At 40.1% G+C, this 15,995-nt stretch overlaps 1 protein-coding gene across 1 annotated transcript in view; it reads right to left on the reverse strand.

The window, feature by feature from the left end:
* The window catches only part of LOC134343756 (zona pellucida-binding protein 2-like), an 80,824-nt gene that overhangs the window by 30,298 nt on the left and 34,531 nt on the right, over positions 1–15,995 (reverse strand). Inside the window, exons 4-6 of the mRNA XM_063042497.1 lie at positions 15,631–15,774; positions 10,533–10,751; positions 3,479–3,558 (exon numbers count right to left, since the gene is read on the reverse strand). Coding sequence (XP_062898567.1) covers positions 3,479–3,558; positions 10,533–10,751; positions 15,631–15,774 — 443 coding nt within the window. The remainder of the gene's footprint in view (positions 1–3,478; positions 3,559–10,532; positions 10,752–15,630; positions 15,775–15,995) is intronic.

Genomic DNA, 15,995 nt, shown 5'->3' on the forward strand with positions numbered 1-15,995 from the left:
AACCTATTCTCATAGGCAGGCAACATCCTTGTAAATCTCCTCTGCACCCTTTTTATGGATTCCATGTCCTTCCTGTAGTGAGGTGACCAGAATTGAGCACAGTACTCCAACTGGGGTCTGACCAGGGTCCTATCTAGCTGCAACATTACCTCTCGGCTCTTAAACTCAATCCCACGATTGATGAAGGCTAATGCACTGTATGCCTTCTTAACCACAGAGTCAACCTGCGCAGCAGCTTTGAGTGTCCTATAGACTCAGACCTCAAGATCCCTCTGATCCTCCACACTGCCAAGAGTCTTACCATTAATGCTATATTCTGACATCATATTTGACCTACCAAAATGAACTACCTCACACTTATCTGGGTTGAACTCCATCTGCCACTTCTCAGCCCAGGTTTGCATCCTATCAATGTCCCATTGTAACCTCTGACAGCGCTCCACACTAACCACAACACCCCCAACCTTTGTGTCATCAGCAAATTTATTAACCCATTCCTCCACTTCCTTATCCAGGTCATTTATAAAAATCACAAAGGGTAGGGGTCCCAGAACAGATCCCTGAGGCACACCACTGGTCATCGGCCTCCATGCAGAATATGACCCGTCTACAACCACTCTTTGCCTTCTGCGGGCAAGCCAGTTCTGGATCCACAAAGCAATGTCCCCTTGGATCCCATGCCTCCTTACTTTCTCAATAAGCCTTGCATGGGGTACCTTATCAAATGCCTTGCTAAAATCCATAAACACTACATCTACGGCTCTACCTTCATCAATGTGTTTAGTCACATCCTCAAAAAATACAATCAGGCTCGTAAGGCACTATCTGCCTTTGACAAAGCCATGCTGACTTTTCCTAATCATACTATGCCTCTCCAAATGTTCATAAATCCTGCCTCTCAGGATCTTCTCCATCAAATTACCAACCACTGAAGTAAGACTCGCTGGCCTATAATTTCCTGGGCTATCCCTACTCCTTTTCTTGAATAAGGGAAAAACATCCACAACTCTCCAATCCTCCGGAACCTCTCCTGTCCTCAATAATCATGCAAAGATCATTGCCAGAGGCTCAACAATCTCACTAGCAGTATGCTAGAAATTTGTGTCAGTGGGCAGAAGTGAGTGTACATTTTTCTTCATTACATATGTTTATCCTGGTTATAACAATATTAGTGTCATGTCCATTACTAACTTTTTACAGTCAGGTGAGCATTTGAGGCTCAGAACTTGACCACTAGAGTAAGAAAATGTATGTTAATATCATAGAGTCACAGAATCATACAACACAGAAACAGACCCTTCATTAAATTCTTCCTTAGATCCACTCTATTCCTCCCAACCCTCAACATAAACCTAACTCCTCTGGTTTTAGATGCACTTGCTATTGGAAAAGGTTATTATTCACCTTATCCATGTCCCTTAATAATTTGTATACCCCTGTGAGATACTCCATTAGTCTTCTCTGCTCCAAGAAAAAACAAACAGGCTATCAGTCTCTTATCATACCTAAAATGCTCCAGACCATGCAACATCCCGGTTAATCCCCTTTTACAGGAAAGGTACTAGCATGCGTAGAAGATTGGCTGACTGGCAGGAGGCAAAGAGTGGGAATAAACGGGCCTATTTTGGTTAACTTCCAGTGATGAGTGGTGTTCCACAGAGGTCAATGTTGGGACTACTTTTTTTAATGTTATATGTCAGTGGTTTGGATGACGGAATTGATGCTTTTGTAGCCAAGTTTACAGACAATGCGAAGATAGTGGAGGGGCAGGTAGTATTGAGGAAACAAGGTGTCTGCAGAAGAACTTAGACAGATTAGGAGGATAGGTAAAGTGGCAGATGGAAAACAGCGTAGGAAAGTGTATGATCATGCACGTTGGTTGAAAGATTAAAAGTCTAGACTATTTTCCAAACGTGAAGCAAAGGAAGGCAAATATAATAGCATTCATTTTGAGAAAACTAAAATATAAAAGCAAGGATGTAACATTGAGACTTTATAAGGCATTGGTCAAACTGCATGGAGTGTTGTGAGCAGTTTTGGGTCCCTTATCAAAGAAAAGATGTACTGGCATTGGAGAGGGTCCAGAGAAGGTCACAAGAATGGTTCCAGGAACAAAAGGAATAGCCTATGAGGAGCATTTATTGGTTCTGTGCCTGTACTTGCTGGAATTTAGAAGAATGAGGGAGGATCTCATTGAAATCTATCAAATATTAATATGTCTAGATATAGTGGACACAGAGAGGATGTTTCCTATAGTGGGGGCATCTCAGAGCAAAGGGCACAACTTCAGGATACAAGTACATCCCTTTAGAACAGAGATTGGTAGGGATTTCTTTAGCCAGAGGGTAGTAAATCTGTGGCATTCATTGCCACGGATGGCAGAAGCCAAGTCATTAGGTATGTTTAAAGCAGAGGCTCTAGGCCCTTGATTAGTAAGGGATTCAAAGGTTATGACGAGAAAGAGATGGGGTTGAGAGGGATAATAAGTTAGCCATGATGGATTGGCAGGGCTGAATGGACTAATTCTGCTCCTCTGTCTTATAATCTCTGCAGTACAATGCATCCTTCCTATGGTATCATGAACAGAATTGCACAATGCACACCAGCCGTGGCTCTAAATTTCAGTTAATACATATTAAATTTATGTCACTAAAAGAAATTAGTTACAAACTGCTTTTTCATTTTTTTTGTCTTTATTGTAGCTACTGAATTAAATTACTTATACTTAAGGAATTATTTCTTAAGTACAGTGAATATTTTCTGGTTGCACTACAATAGGGAATCTTTCTCACAAGAGAAGTTTGGATATTTAAATATGCATTGTTTATTGTCCGTTCATTACAATGGCTGGAAAATTACACACAAGCCAATTCAGAAAGGATGATACGTGATCCCAGCAGCCACATCACTTCCTTGCAAAGTCAATTCTAGTTGCCTTCTATGACATTTTAATTTATTTTCATGGTCTCTGGTCCTGTATTGTTTAGCCTACACGAGGACTTAGGCTGAACATTTTGAAGTTTTGCATCCTTCTTGCTAAAATTCCCCTACTGTTGTGCTTATAATAACTTGTTTTGAATTGGAACAACAATTAATCTCAAATACAATGTGGATAAATGCAAAAAAATTGTACTTGTAATTTTCATAATTGTATTGGTACCTGACTATATCCATATATATATATGGATACCTATATCAGGTACCTATACAATTATGAAAATTACAAGTACAGTTTTTTGCAATTATCCACATATATATGGGAGAAACCCAAAAATTAGTTAAAAGAAAGCTGCAGTAAAATATTTCACATTTTAATCAGACACAAGAGATTCTGCAAATGCTCTGTGCTGCTCACATTTTAATTCTTTGGGAGGCTATTGGTTAAGTTGTACACAATTCTATTCTATGATAAATGATGCATATCTATTTATTATTACATATTATGAGATGACTACGTCCACAGTAAACTCAGTATTACCTTTTTTACACGTTCTTCTGACTGTTGGTCACATTGTGGATCATTACAGTCATCAGCCCAGCCAAGTGCAAATGGAAACACTGTAAAAGATGTTTTTTTCTAATTATATATTTCTGCTTTCTCTCAGATAGATACACTGCTTTACCATTACAGAGCAATCGCAAGACAGAACCTCTCTTCTTAGGACAATGATCTAACTTGTATAGTTGCTAGCATTATTCCCCGAAGTCCTTTTTCATAACCACACTGCAGCTCTCGCGAATCTAACAATATTATGTGGTGAAATTCATTGCTACATGTCCCAAACATGAGAAAAGTAGAAGTAGCACGATTAGTGGAATACAGAAGAGTACAATGAAATAATTAAAGTATATTTCAAAGTATACAATTGTATGTAGGTTTCACTTCATACTTGTAAATGATTTTCCAGTTATTTTCACTAATAGTTGGAATCTCTTTTATTCACCTAGCTTTCTGATGTAAACATTTAAAAATACTAGAACCGGCATCTTAACAAGAGACATGTCGGGAATAACGTAGGAATCTTATACTTCTTACTTATTAGAACTTCTGCTGCCCAAGATTTTAATCTGCTCGTTAAGTTTTTTTCTTCACATAGAGAGGAAAATAATACAATTTAATTGTATTATTAATCTGTTATTTTAGAAGAACCTGCTATATGAAAACAATTTGAGGAACTTCCATTTCTATGGTAGATTTCACACTGTCAGAAGATTGTAATGCTGCAAGTTAAGAAATTGCCTCTGAGGTACAATGAACATTATGTTTGTATGCCCAGGCCAGCAAGTTCCAAAACATAGAAAATGTGCTCTCCTCTTTCATTCCTTCAGGCTAATTATCTGTGATTAACAAATCTTTACCACCACTGTCATTTGTGTCACTTAGAATCTCTCCCATCAAGGATTTACCCTGTGTTTTCACAACCCTCCCCATCTCTATAACTTAAAACATGCCTGATATCAAACTTTTCCCAGTTTTGATAAAGTTCAACAACCTGAAATATTAATTCTGTCCTTCTTTCCTCAGACCCTGCTTGACCAGCTAATTAACTTCAGTTTTTTTTTCTAATTATATATTAGTCCTGATGAAGGATCTTGGCCCGAAATGTTGACTGTTTGTTTCCATAGATACTGCCTGACCTGCTGAGTTCCTCCAGCATTTCGTATGTGTTCCTTAACTTATCCTGTTGCTTGTCATGTTAAGTATCGGTTCTCTCGTCTTGTGGCCCCTTGTGGCTTGTAATTTTGCAGTTTATTAATTAAATATTGTTTACTGCTAAACTCTCTGCTCAGGACCTCTTCCCCCTTTCTACCTATCTAGGACCTCTGTCTGCCCACCCTCCCCCTTGAGAATATTCTGCAACTGCTCTGAGACATCCTGGACCCTAGCACCTGGGAGACATTACACCATCCTAGCATCTCTTTCTTGGCCACAGAATCTCCTGCCTATCCACCTAACTGTTGAGTCTCCTATCACTATTGCTCTGCCTGACTTTACCCTTCCCTGCTTCGCCCCAGAGCCAGCCAGAGTGCCTCTGGCCTTGCGGCTGCTGCTATGCCCTGAAGTAATTGGGGGGCGGGGGTCTACTTGTTGCTGAGCGGAATGCCTACAAGGGAACTCTGCACTGACTGCTTGCTCCCCTTACTGCTGGTGGTAACCCATCTACTATCTGAAGCCCGCACTCTGGGTTTGACCACTATAGTAAAGGTTTCATCCACTGTTTGGGGGTTTCAGCCTGACAATTAGTCCTGAGCACTTCCAGCTCCTCGACCTTCTCAGTCAGGAGCTGAAGTTGGGTGCACTTTCTACAGATGCCGTCATCAGAGAGATTTGTCTGGTACCCTGAAATCCCACATCTCACAGGAGGAGTTATTTCAATGCCTTAAATCATCCTGTCTGCACTGAACTAAGCACTAAGGATTTACAGACAATAAAAAGCTTACCTGTTCTTACCTGTGCCTCTCTCTGAAACCCTTGCACTTTGCACTCACCTGGGTCACTTACTCAGCCTCCTCTTGCTGAGTTTGTTATACGTTCAGCTCCAACTTCGAGTCCAAGGTCCACAATCAAAACAAATGATAACAAATAACTCCACACCAATTGCCTCTGCCTATTAAGCCAATGTCTGACCACTCTAACACATTTTCTTTCTGACTTTACAGTCGAATAGCACGTTTTCCGATGAATTCATCGACCTCAAAGGAGTGTGGGAAACCAGACTGGGTAGGTTTCAATGGAGTGAGAGAACTTCAAGGGAACACTGGAACCAGGGTCACAGCAAGAGAAAAGGAGCATGTAAATCAGGGTCTTGGTCGGGCAAAAGGAGAGTGGGAACTGGTGTCCTGGTGTGTTGAAGGGTGCATGGGATTGAAGGCCCCTGTATGTTAAAGAAGTGCAGAAATCAGCAATGATGAACCACTGAGATTTCTGAAGAGTTGGATAGCAGATTATCAGTATTTTCCAACAGTTTACCAAGTGGTTTTCCTTTGGTGATACAAATATTTTTAAGTTTTTGCCTTCCTAATGCACTAGAACAGTGATTAAATGAATTAATTTAAAAAGTGCTCTCCTATTATGGAAGCTGCTACAGCTAACAGCTCAAGGCATTAGACAAATATCTTTAACATTCTCTCTGCAAGATTTTCCAAATCCACTGTGATGCTTAGAGAACTAGTGTTAGTGTCCTCCCTCAGGTCAGAACCCCATATTGAGGTCCCAGTTGCATTCATTTAATTCATTGTGCATATACCTAGCAGCATATTCCCAGACTACTCTGGACAGTTGGCAAAATGAAAAGATTTTACTCAAAGCTTCCTTGAAGAAATGTAATATTGGATCAGAGTCTCTGGCCCATGGCCCATACTCAAAACACATAGAAGGCCTACATAATCAGCAGAAGCATACTACGTCAAACTTCCGTTCCACCTGTCCCATCTATAGAAGGGTCAAATGCCCCATTAACCACTCAAAACTCACAGAACTGGAGTGAAAGCAATCATCCTCAATTCTGCAGAGCTATATACAGAATGTTAGCATTATTTTAGGAAACAATGGCACATTTATCGCGTTGCCTTTGCAGAGCTGTGTATATCAAGTTGCAGAGGGTCCGCTGTTACAATGAAGATATGTTCCATGATGCTTCCAGCCTTGAAAACAAGATAATGCAGATGCTGTAAGCTAAAGCAAAACGTAAACTGCTGGAAGCACTCAGCAGGTCAGTCAACATCTGTGGAGACAAAAGGTTTGTTCATATTGTGTCTCATTAATAAGCACTGATCATCTCTTTGCCTCCACCAATTTTGACTAGCTCACTAACTTCCTAAAGCAGTTTATTTTATGCTCCTCGTCTTGGTGAATCTATTTACTACTTCATGGAACAATATAAGCAGAACCCAAATTCACTGCACAATTCTATTATATTTAATTTGCTATTCTGTACTAAAAAAACCAATACAAAGAATCAATCTTTTACTGTTTATGCACTTACTGATTTACTTAATAACATAGCCCTCCTTACCGATGTCCATCACTCCAAAAGCTCTGAAGTAAAGTTTGCATCTGAGCTGTCTTTTCATTAAAATTAAAACAAAGAATTACCATGCATATAAATAGGCAGTTCAGGGCTTAACCCTTACAGATTGCAGTGAAGAATTGAAGTTCTGTTGCTTCCTTCCATTTGTGGCCCACATCACCCATAAGTCTTTCCGCATAATTTTGGTTTTTAGTCCTATGAGCCCCATGTGAATACAGTGCTGCTAGAAACCTTGTGATCCCTGGAGAATTTTCTCTATTTCTGCATAATTATGACCTAAAATATGATCAGATTATCATGCAGGTCCTAAAACTAGATAAGGAGAACCCAAGTAAATAAACAACACAAAAAACATTATACTTGTTCATTTATCTAGTGAGAAAAATGATCCAATATTGCATGTATTTATTGGAAAAAGTATGTGAACCTCTGGGGTAATGCCTTCTACAAAAGCTTTTTGGAGTCTGGTGTTCCAATCAATGAGGTGAGATTGGAGGTGTGGGCTGGAGAGATGTCCTGCCCTATAAAAAAGGCACACAAAGTCAGGTTACAGACAGTTTACGTGCACCATGCTTCGATCAAAGCAACTTCAGAGGATCTTAGAAGAAGAATTGTAGAGATGCATGAAGCTGGAAAGGCATTTCTTAAGACCTGAGTGTACATCAGTCCACAGCAAGAGAAATTGTCCCCAAATGGAGAAAACTCAGTACGTTGCTACTCTGCCTTGAAGTGGGCATCCTGCAAAGATCACACCAAGAGCACAAGGGGGTGAAAAAGAACCCAAGGGTAACAGCAAAAGACCTGCTGAAATCTCTAGAACTTGCTAAAATCTTTGCTCATGTGCCCACTATAGGAAAAACACCGAATAAGAATGGCGTTCATGAAAGGACACCATGGAGGAAACCACTGCTTTCCAATAAAAACATTGCTGCATCTCTCAAGTTTGCAAAAGACCATCTGGATGTTCTACAACACTTCTTGGACAATGTTCTGTGGACAGATGACACAAAAGTTGAACTTTTAGGCGGAAATGTACATTGCTACGTTTGGAGGGAAAAGGGCACTGCACACCAACGCCAAAAGCTCATCCCAACTGTGAAGAATGGTGGAAGGATAAAGATAACCCAAGTAAATGAATAACACAAAATACATTATACCTGTTCATTTATTTAATGAGAAAAATGATCAAATATTGCATGTATTTATTGGAAAAGGTATGTGAACCTCTGGGGTAATGCCTTCTACAAAAGCTCTTTGGAGTCTGGTGTTCGAATCAACGAGGTGAGATTGGAGGTATGGGTTGTAAAGGTGCCTTGCCCTATAAAAAAAAAGACATGGTTTGGGGCTGCATTGCTGCCTCAGGGCCTGGACAGCTTGCAATCGTTGAGGGAACAATGAATTCAAAACTGTATCAACCCATTTTACAGGAGAATGTCACAGTAGCAGTTCATCACCTGAAACTTAATAGAAGTTGGATAATGCAACGAGACAATCATCCAAAATGCAAGAGTAAATCAACAACAGAATAGTTTAAAAAGAAGAAAATTTGTGTTTTGGATTGGCAGAGTCAAAGTCCTGACCTTAATCTTATAGAAATGTTGTGGAAAGACCTGAAGCAAGCAGTTTATGCAAGGAAGCCCACCAACATCCCAGATTTGAAGCAGTTTTGTAAGGAGGAATGGCACAAAATCCTTCCAAGCTGATGTGCAGGACTGATCAACTGTTACTGGAGACATCAGGTTGAAGTTATTGCTGTACAGTGGAGTCACACCAATTACTGAAAGCAAAGGCTCACATACTTTTTCCAGCAAATACATGTAATATTGTAACATTTTTCTCAATAATTAAATGAACAAGTATGACGTTTTTTGTGCTATTTATTTAATTGGGATCTCTACCTAGTTTTTGGACTTGTGTGAAGATCTGATCACATTTTAGGTCATATTTATGCAGAAGTAGAGACAATTCTACAGGGTTCACAAACTTCCCAGCATCACTGTACATGGTTGAGCATGTTTATTGTGAACAAATTCGCTCTTTAGTTTAGCATTTGAAAGATTAAGGATTACCTTTACCTGTAACATGTACAGTGAAATGCGTTTTTTGTGGCATGATCAACAATGTCCAAGATGTTCTGGGGTAGCCAGCAAATGTCATGCTTCTGCCACCAACATAGCAGGCCCACGGTTTACTAATCATAACTGGCACACCTTCGGAACGTGGTGGGGGGGTGGAATCTGAAGAACCCAGAGTAACCGCTGCAGTCATGAGAAGAACACGAAATCTCCTTGTAGACAGTGGCAGGAACTGAACCTCAATCTCATGGCTGGTGCTGTAAAGCATTATACTAACTGCTATGCTACAGTGCCATCCTGATTTGTATTAAGCTATGCTGATGTTGGATTTGTAGTTCTGTAATCGTACTTGTTATTTGATTGAAGATCCAACATTTGAGTTTGCGTCTCTCCATGTAAGTGGTGCGTGGTGCGAAGACAATAACCTATCCCTCAACGTCAGCAAGAGGAAGGAATTGGTTGTTGACTTCAGAAGGAGTAGCGGACTGCACGACCCAATTTACATTGGTGGTGCGCACGTGGAACAGGTCAAAAGCTTTAAATTCCTCGGGGTCAATATCACAAATGACCTGACTTGGTCCAACCAAGCAGAGTTCACTGCCAAGAAGGCCCACCAGCGCCTTTACTTCCTGAGAAAACTAAAGAAATTTGGCCTGTCCCCTAAAACTCTCACTAATTTTTACAGATGCACTGTAGAAAGCATTTTTCTAGGGTGCATCACAACCTGGTATGGAAGTTGTCCTGTCCAAGACCGAAAGAAGCTGCAGAAGATCGTGAGCACGGCGCAGCACATCACACAAACCAATCTTCCGTACGTGGACTCATTTTACACCACATGCTGTCAGAGCAGTGCTGCCAGGATAATCAAGGACACGACCCACCCAGTCAACACATTTTTCATCCCTCTTCCCTCCGGGAGAAGGCTCAGGAGCTTGAAGACTCGTACGGCCAGATTTGGGAACAGCTTCTTTCCAGCTGTGATAAGACTGCTGAACGGATCCTGACCCGGATCTGGGCCGTACCCTCCAAATATCCGGACCTGCCTCTTGGTTTTTTTGCACTACCTTACTTCTCATTTTTCTATTTTCTATTTATGATTTATAATTTAAATTTTTAATATTTACTAATTTAAACTATTTTTAATATTTAATATTTGTAATCCAGGGAGTGTGAAGCGCAGAATCAAATATCGCTGTGATGATTGTACGTTCTAGTACCAATTATTTGGCGACAATAAAGCATAAAGTATCAGGTAAAACTGTATCAGACTATGACCCAAATGGAATGGAAAATGTAACAATGGAAGCCAAAGATTTTGTTAATTTTACAACAAAAATGTTTATCTATCTCAGAAGTCAAACTTCAATCTTACAAAGGATGTACTGTAAGTGAAACTGAGCATTAATCTGAATTAAAATTTACCTACCAATGAATTGAAAATTAAATATATGACTCATTGGTGTCTTTGAGGGTTTGATACTGTGACATGCGGAATTCCAGTGATGCACCTCACACTGCAAATCCTGGACAGCATCTTCCAACTGCTTCTGCAAATGTTTCTCAAACTTAGTAATTTCATTGTTGTTACATTTAGTTGTGTAGAAATCTGCTTCTAGGCGGACACTTTTGTTTGGATTGTGATACACTGAAAAAAGATAATTAACAACAAATATATTAGTAAATAGCAATCTGCTGATTATGCAGCACGTTTTAAATTAATTCATACAAATGAAAACAGTCAGAAGGTGCACATTAAAATGCTGAATGTAAGAGTTTATTACTCTGGAATGGCACAGAATTTTAAAATTTCTCTCATTTTAAAATGGTAGTGGAGTTTCTGTTCAAGTTGCCCACTAGCTGAGCACAAGCTGTTATAGAAAGCATGAGAGATTCATGATAATGGTTGCATATGGATGCTCTATGTGAGGCCTGGGCTGTGTTAAAGGAGTATTGTAAAAATGGGTCAGGGAACTGCACTAATTAAGAAATCAGAAGCCAAAATTAAACACAATGCTGGAGGAAGTTAATGGGTCAGGCAACATCTGTTGATGGACATTGAATTGAATTGACTTTATTTGTTACATCCCTCACATACATGAGGAGTAAAAATCCTTACGCTACGTCGCCATCTAAATGTGCCATGTACAATCATAGCAATTTATAATAATTTATAATAAATAGAATAGTCAATGTAATGTAGAGTACACTCAAATCAGCGTGAGTTCATCAATCTGATGGCCTGGTGGAAAAAGCTGTCCTCGAGCCTGTTGGTCCTGGCTTTTATGCTGCGATACCGCTTCCTGGATGGTAGCAGCTAGAATAGATTGCGGTTGGGATGACTTGGGTCCCCAAATTTCCTACAGGCCCTTTTCACATACCTGTCCTTGTTTAATGTCTTGGATCATGGGAAGTTCACAACTACTGACGGTCTGGGCTGTCCGCACCACTCTCTGCAGAATTCTGCGATTAAGGGAGGTACAGTTCCCATACCAGGCAGTGATTCAGCCAGTCAGGATGCTCTCAGTTGTGCCCCTGGAGAAAGTTCTTGGGATTTGGGGGTCCATACCAAACTTCCTCAACCGTCTGATGTTTTGGATGTTTTGGTCCAAATGAAAAATGGGAACCAGCCAGTATACAAAGGAGATGAGAAAGGATGGAACAAGAGCTAGCAACTGATAGGCTGACCAAGGAGCAGAGGGGTGATAGACAAATAGAGTAGAAAAGAAAAGGAATAATGACAGAAGCTGGTAGGTGATAGGTGGAGGCAACAAATGTTTGCAGAAGACCAAATTTGATTGGGGGAATGGTCTAACTTCTTCTGGCTGAAACCATACCATACATAAAGAAAGATACCCATGGTTTTGGACAATCCAAAGGGCCTAAAGCTAATGGCAAATAGCTTAAATCAGCAGGCAAAGATCTAGCAAAGGAGGATGACACAGGAAAATGTAAATTTGTCCAGTTGGGCAAGAAAAATATTGTTCAAATGGTAAGAGACTGCACATCTCTGAGATGCAGAGGAAGCTGTGTGTTCCAATGCATGATTCACGAAAGCCTTGTATACAGGTACAACAAGCCATCGGGAAAGCTGACAGAATATTATTGCTTATTGCTGGAGGAGAGCATGCTACAGGTGTAATACAGCATTCGTAAGGCTACATCTAGACTCTGTGTATGGGATTGGTTTCATCATTGAAGCAGAAGTATAATGGGCGTTAATTTCTGGAACTGGATTAATTCCTGGAATGAGTATGAAGAAAAGGTGGACAGTCCAAGCATACAGTGCCTATAAAAAGTATTCACACCCCCTTGGAAGTTTTCATGCTTTATTGTTTCACAACATTGAATCACAGTGGATTTAATTTGGCTTTTTTGACACTGATCAACAAAAAAGACTCTTTTGTGTTAAAGTGAAAACACATTTCTACAAATTGGTCTAAATTTCTTAAAATGATTAAATACAAAATAATTGATTGCATAATTACTCACCCTCTTCAAGTCAGTATTTATTAGATGCACCTTTGGCAGCAATTATGGCCTTGAGTCTGTGTCTCTTTCAGCTTTGTACATCTGTACACTGTAATTTTTTTCCTTCTTCTTTACAAAACTGCTCAAGCTGTGTCAGATTGCATGGGGATCGTGAGTGAACAGCCCTTTTCAAGTCCAGCCACAAATTCTCAATTGGATTGAAGTTGGGACTCTAACTTGGCTACTCCAGGACATTAACTTTGTTGTTTTTAAGCCATTCCTGTGCAGCTTTGGCTTTAAGCTTGGGGCATTGTCTTGTTGGAAAACAGATCTTCTCCCAAGTATCAGTTCTCTTGCAGACTGCAACAAGTTTTCCTCCAGGATTTCCTTGTATTTTGCTGTATTCATTTGATCCGCTACCTTCACAAGCCTTCCAGGGCCTGCTGCAGTGAAGCACCCCCACAGCATGATGCAGCCATCACCATGCTTCAAGGAAAGAATAATGTATTTTTGATGATGTGCGGAGTATGGCTTACGCCAAACATAGCATTTAGTCTGATGGCCACAAGACTCAATTTTGGTTTCATCAGACCAGAGAACCTTCTTCTAGCTGACTTCAGGTTCTCCCACATGCCTTCTGGCAAACTCTAGCCGAGATTCCATGTATTTTTTTCAACAGTCGCTCTCTCTTTGCCACTCTGCCATAAGCTGCGACTGGTTAAGCACATTGGCAACAGGTCTCTCCCATCTCAGCCACTGAAGCTTGTAACTCCTCCAGAGTTGTCATAGGTCTCTTGGTGGCCTCCCTCACTAGCCCCTTCTTGTACAGTCACTCAGTTTTTGAGGGTGGCCTGCTTTAGGCAGATTTACAGCTGCGTCATATTCTTTCCATTTCTTGATGATTGACTTACCTGTACTCCAAAGGATATTCAGTGACTTGGAAATTTTCTTGTATCCATCTCCTGACTTGTGTTTTTCAAAACCCCTTTTGCGGAGCTGCTTGGAGTGTTCCCTTGTCTTCACCTTATATTCCGTCTGGGTAGCCTCCAACCTGATGGCATGAACATTGACTTCTCTAACTTCCGCTAATGCCCCACCTCCCCCTCGTACCCCATCCGTTACTTATATACACATTCTTTTTCTCTCTCTCCTTTTTCTCCCTCTGTCCCTCTCACTATACCCCTTGCCCATCCTCTGGGGTTCCCCCTCCCCCTTTTCTTTCTCCCTGGGCCTCCTGTCCCATGATCCTCTCATATCCCTTTTGCCAATCACCTGTCCAGCTGTTGGCTCCATCCCTCCCCCTCCTGTCTTCTCCTAACATTTCGGATCTCCCCCTCCCCCTCCCCCTCCCCCTCCCCCTCCCCTTCCCACTTTCAAATCTCTTACTAGCTCTTCCCTCAGTTAGTCCTGACAAAGGGTCTCGGCCCAAAACGTCGACTGTACCTCTTCCTAGAGATGCTGCCTGGCCTGCTGCATTCACCAGCAACTTTGATGTGTGTTTCTTGTCTTCGTGGTGTAGTTTTTGCCAGGACTCTGACTCAACAGCAGTTGAACTTTACAGACACAGGTGTAGTTTTAATACAATCAATGGAAACACCTTGACTGCACACAGGTTTAAATATAGCTAGGACACCTTAACTACAAACGTAATTAACCAATTGGAGGCACCAGTGATGATTTAGTGTCATATAAAAGGGTGTGAATACTTATGCAATCAATTATTTTTTGTTTTATATTTGTTTAATTAGTTTAGATAATTTTATAGAGATCTGTTTTCATTTTGACACGAAGAAGTATTTTTCTGTTGATCAGTGTCAAAAAAGCCATATTAAATCCATTGTGATGCAATGTTGTAAAACTATAATACATGAAAACTTCCAAGGGAAGTTGAATACTTTTACAGGCACTGTGTATTTATTGCAGCTTAGAAAAGCAAAAGGAGACGTGGTGGAAATGTAAGGTTAGGAAGGGTCTACAGAGGGACAGGTGGATAATGTTTCCCCCTGTAGAATTAATGATCACTATTTAAAAATAGGAGGTCGTCCATTACTGGGCTACTTTTTTTTTAAAGAAAAGGACTGTGAGCCTTTGAAATTCTCTTCCTCAAGCAATCAGGGGAAGATTACAATAGGCAAATTAAATTATGAGGTTACGTTCAAATTTTTGTGATCCCTGTAATTGGTAGAGTAGACTTGTGGGGTTGAATTGCTCACTCCAGTGACTAATTCACACATTCATATGCCTGTAATGTGAAGATGATTCCTTGCTGAACAGCAGCAACTGAAAAAAAAGGCTCACAATGACAGAAGCAGATAGCTAAAGGAGAATCAAATCCAATTTCAGTGGGTGCAGTAAGGTCTTGTAATTAGTTATTGAGATAGAGTGCAGAATAGGCCTTTCTGGCCTTTTGAACCACGCTGCCTAGCAATCCCCCAATTTAATCCTAGCTTAGTCATGGGACAATTTACAATGACCAATTAACCTGCCAACTGTGGGAGCACCCAGAGGAAAACCACAGGGTCACACGGAGAATGCACAAACTCCTTGTAGGCAGTAGCAGGAAATGAAATCATTTCGCTTGAACTGCAAAGCGTTGTGCTAACCACTACACAACCATTTTAAACATCTTCAAATTCAAACAGGGTGGATTGAACTGACTATATTTGCCATACAGATCTGGAATATCTCTGGAGATGGCAAAGGTAAAAGGACAATAGTGTAATATATTTTAGGAACCAAAACATAGAACACAATTAAAAATAAGTCAGAAGTGAAAGATATTTAAGTTTTACGACATAAAAATACATGCAAACTGATTTTTAAATAAACAACTGAAGTTTATTTTTACAGCTGTTCACAGTTATTAAATTTTAATAACTAAATAGGGATCTTGAAAGTATTCGACTTGCAATGCTTCTCGTTTCCACCCACAACATCATACTGCAGCACCAGAAACACCAAGGTAATTACAAGTTTTTAAGCTGAATTTAAGGAGTAAATGAAAGAAAGCATTCATGCTGGGAATATCAACATTTCTAAAACAGTGCAAGACTTACCATAGACTGTATAGCTGACTAATCTTGTCACTTGTTTCAAATCAAGCCTGTACGTAAGATTGCAGGTGTAATTTCCAGAATCAACTACATAAATGGTATCAAACACCAAGTTTCCATTGTCTGTGATGACAAATCTTTGTGATTCTGAATAAAATAAAAACAGCAGATTTACAACAGTCACAGTTGTAATAATGTAAGGAAAACATTACACAAAATAGTGTTATATAATCAGTTCCAAAAGATGGGCTAACAGCATAATTTCTAATCATATTTCACTTCCAGCATCACAACGTTGCTCATCGCTCTACATTTCTAAAGAAAAAAGACAGATTGTTTTATTTTGGGAATAGAGAAATTTATGTAAT

Source organism: Mobula hypostoma, chromosome 3 (assembly GCF_963921235.1).
Source record: "Mobula hypostoma chromosome 3, sMobHyp1.1, whole genome shotgun sequence".
Classification (NCBI taxonomy): domain Eukaryota; kingdom Metazoa; phylum Chordata; class Chondrichthyes; order Myliobatiformes; family Myliobatidae; genus Mobula; species Mobula hypostoma.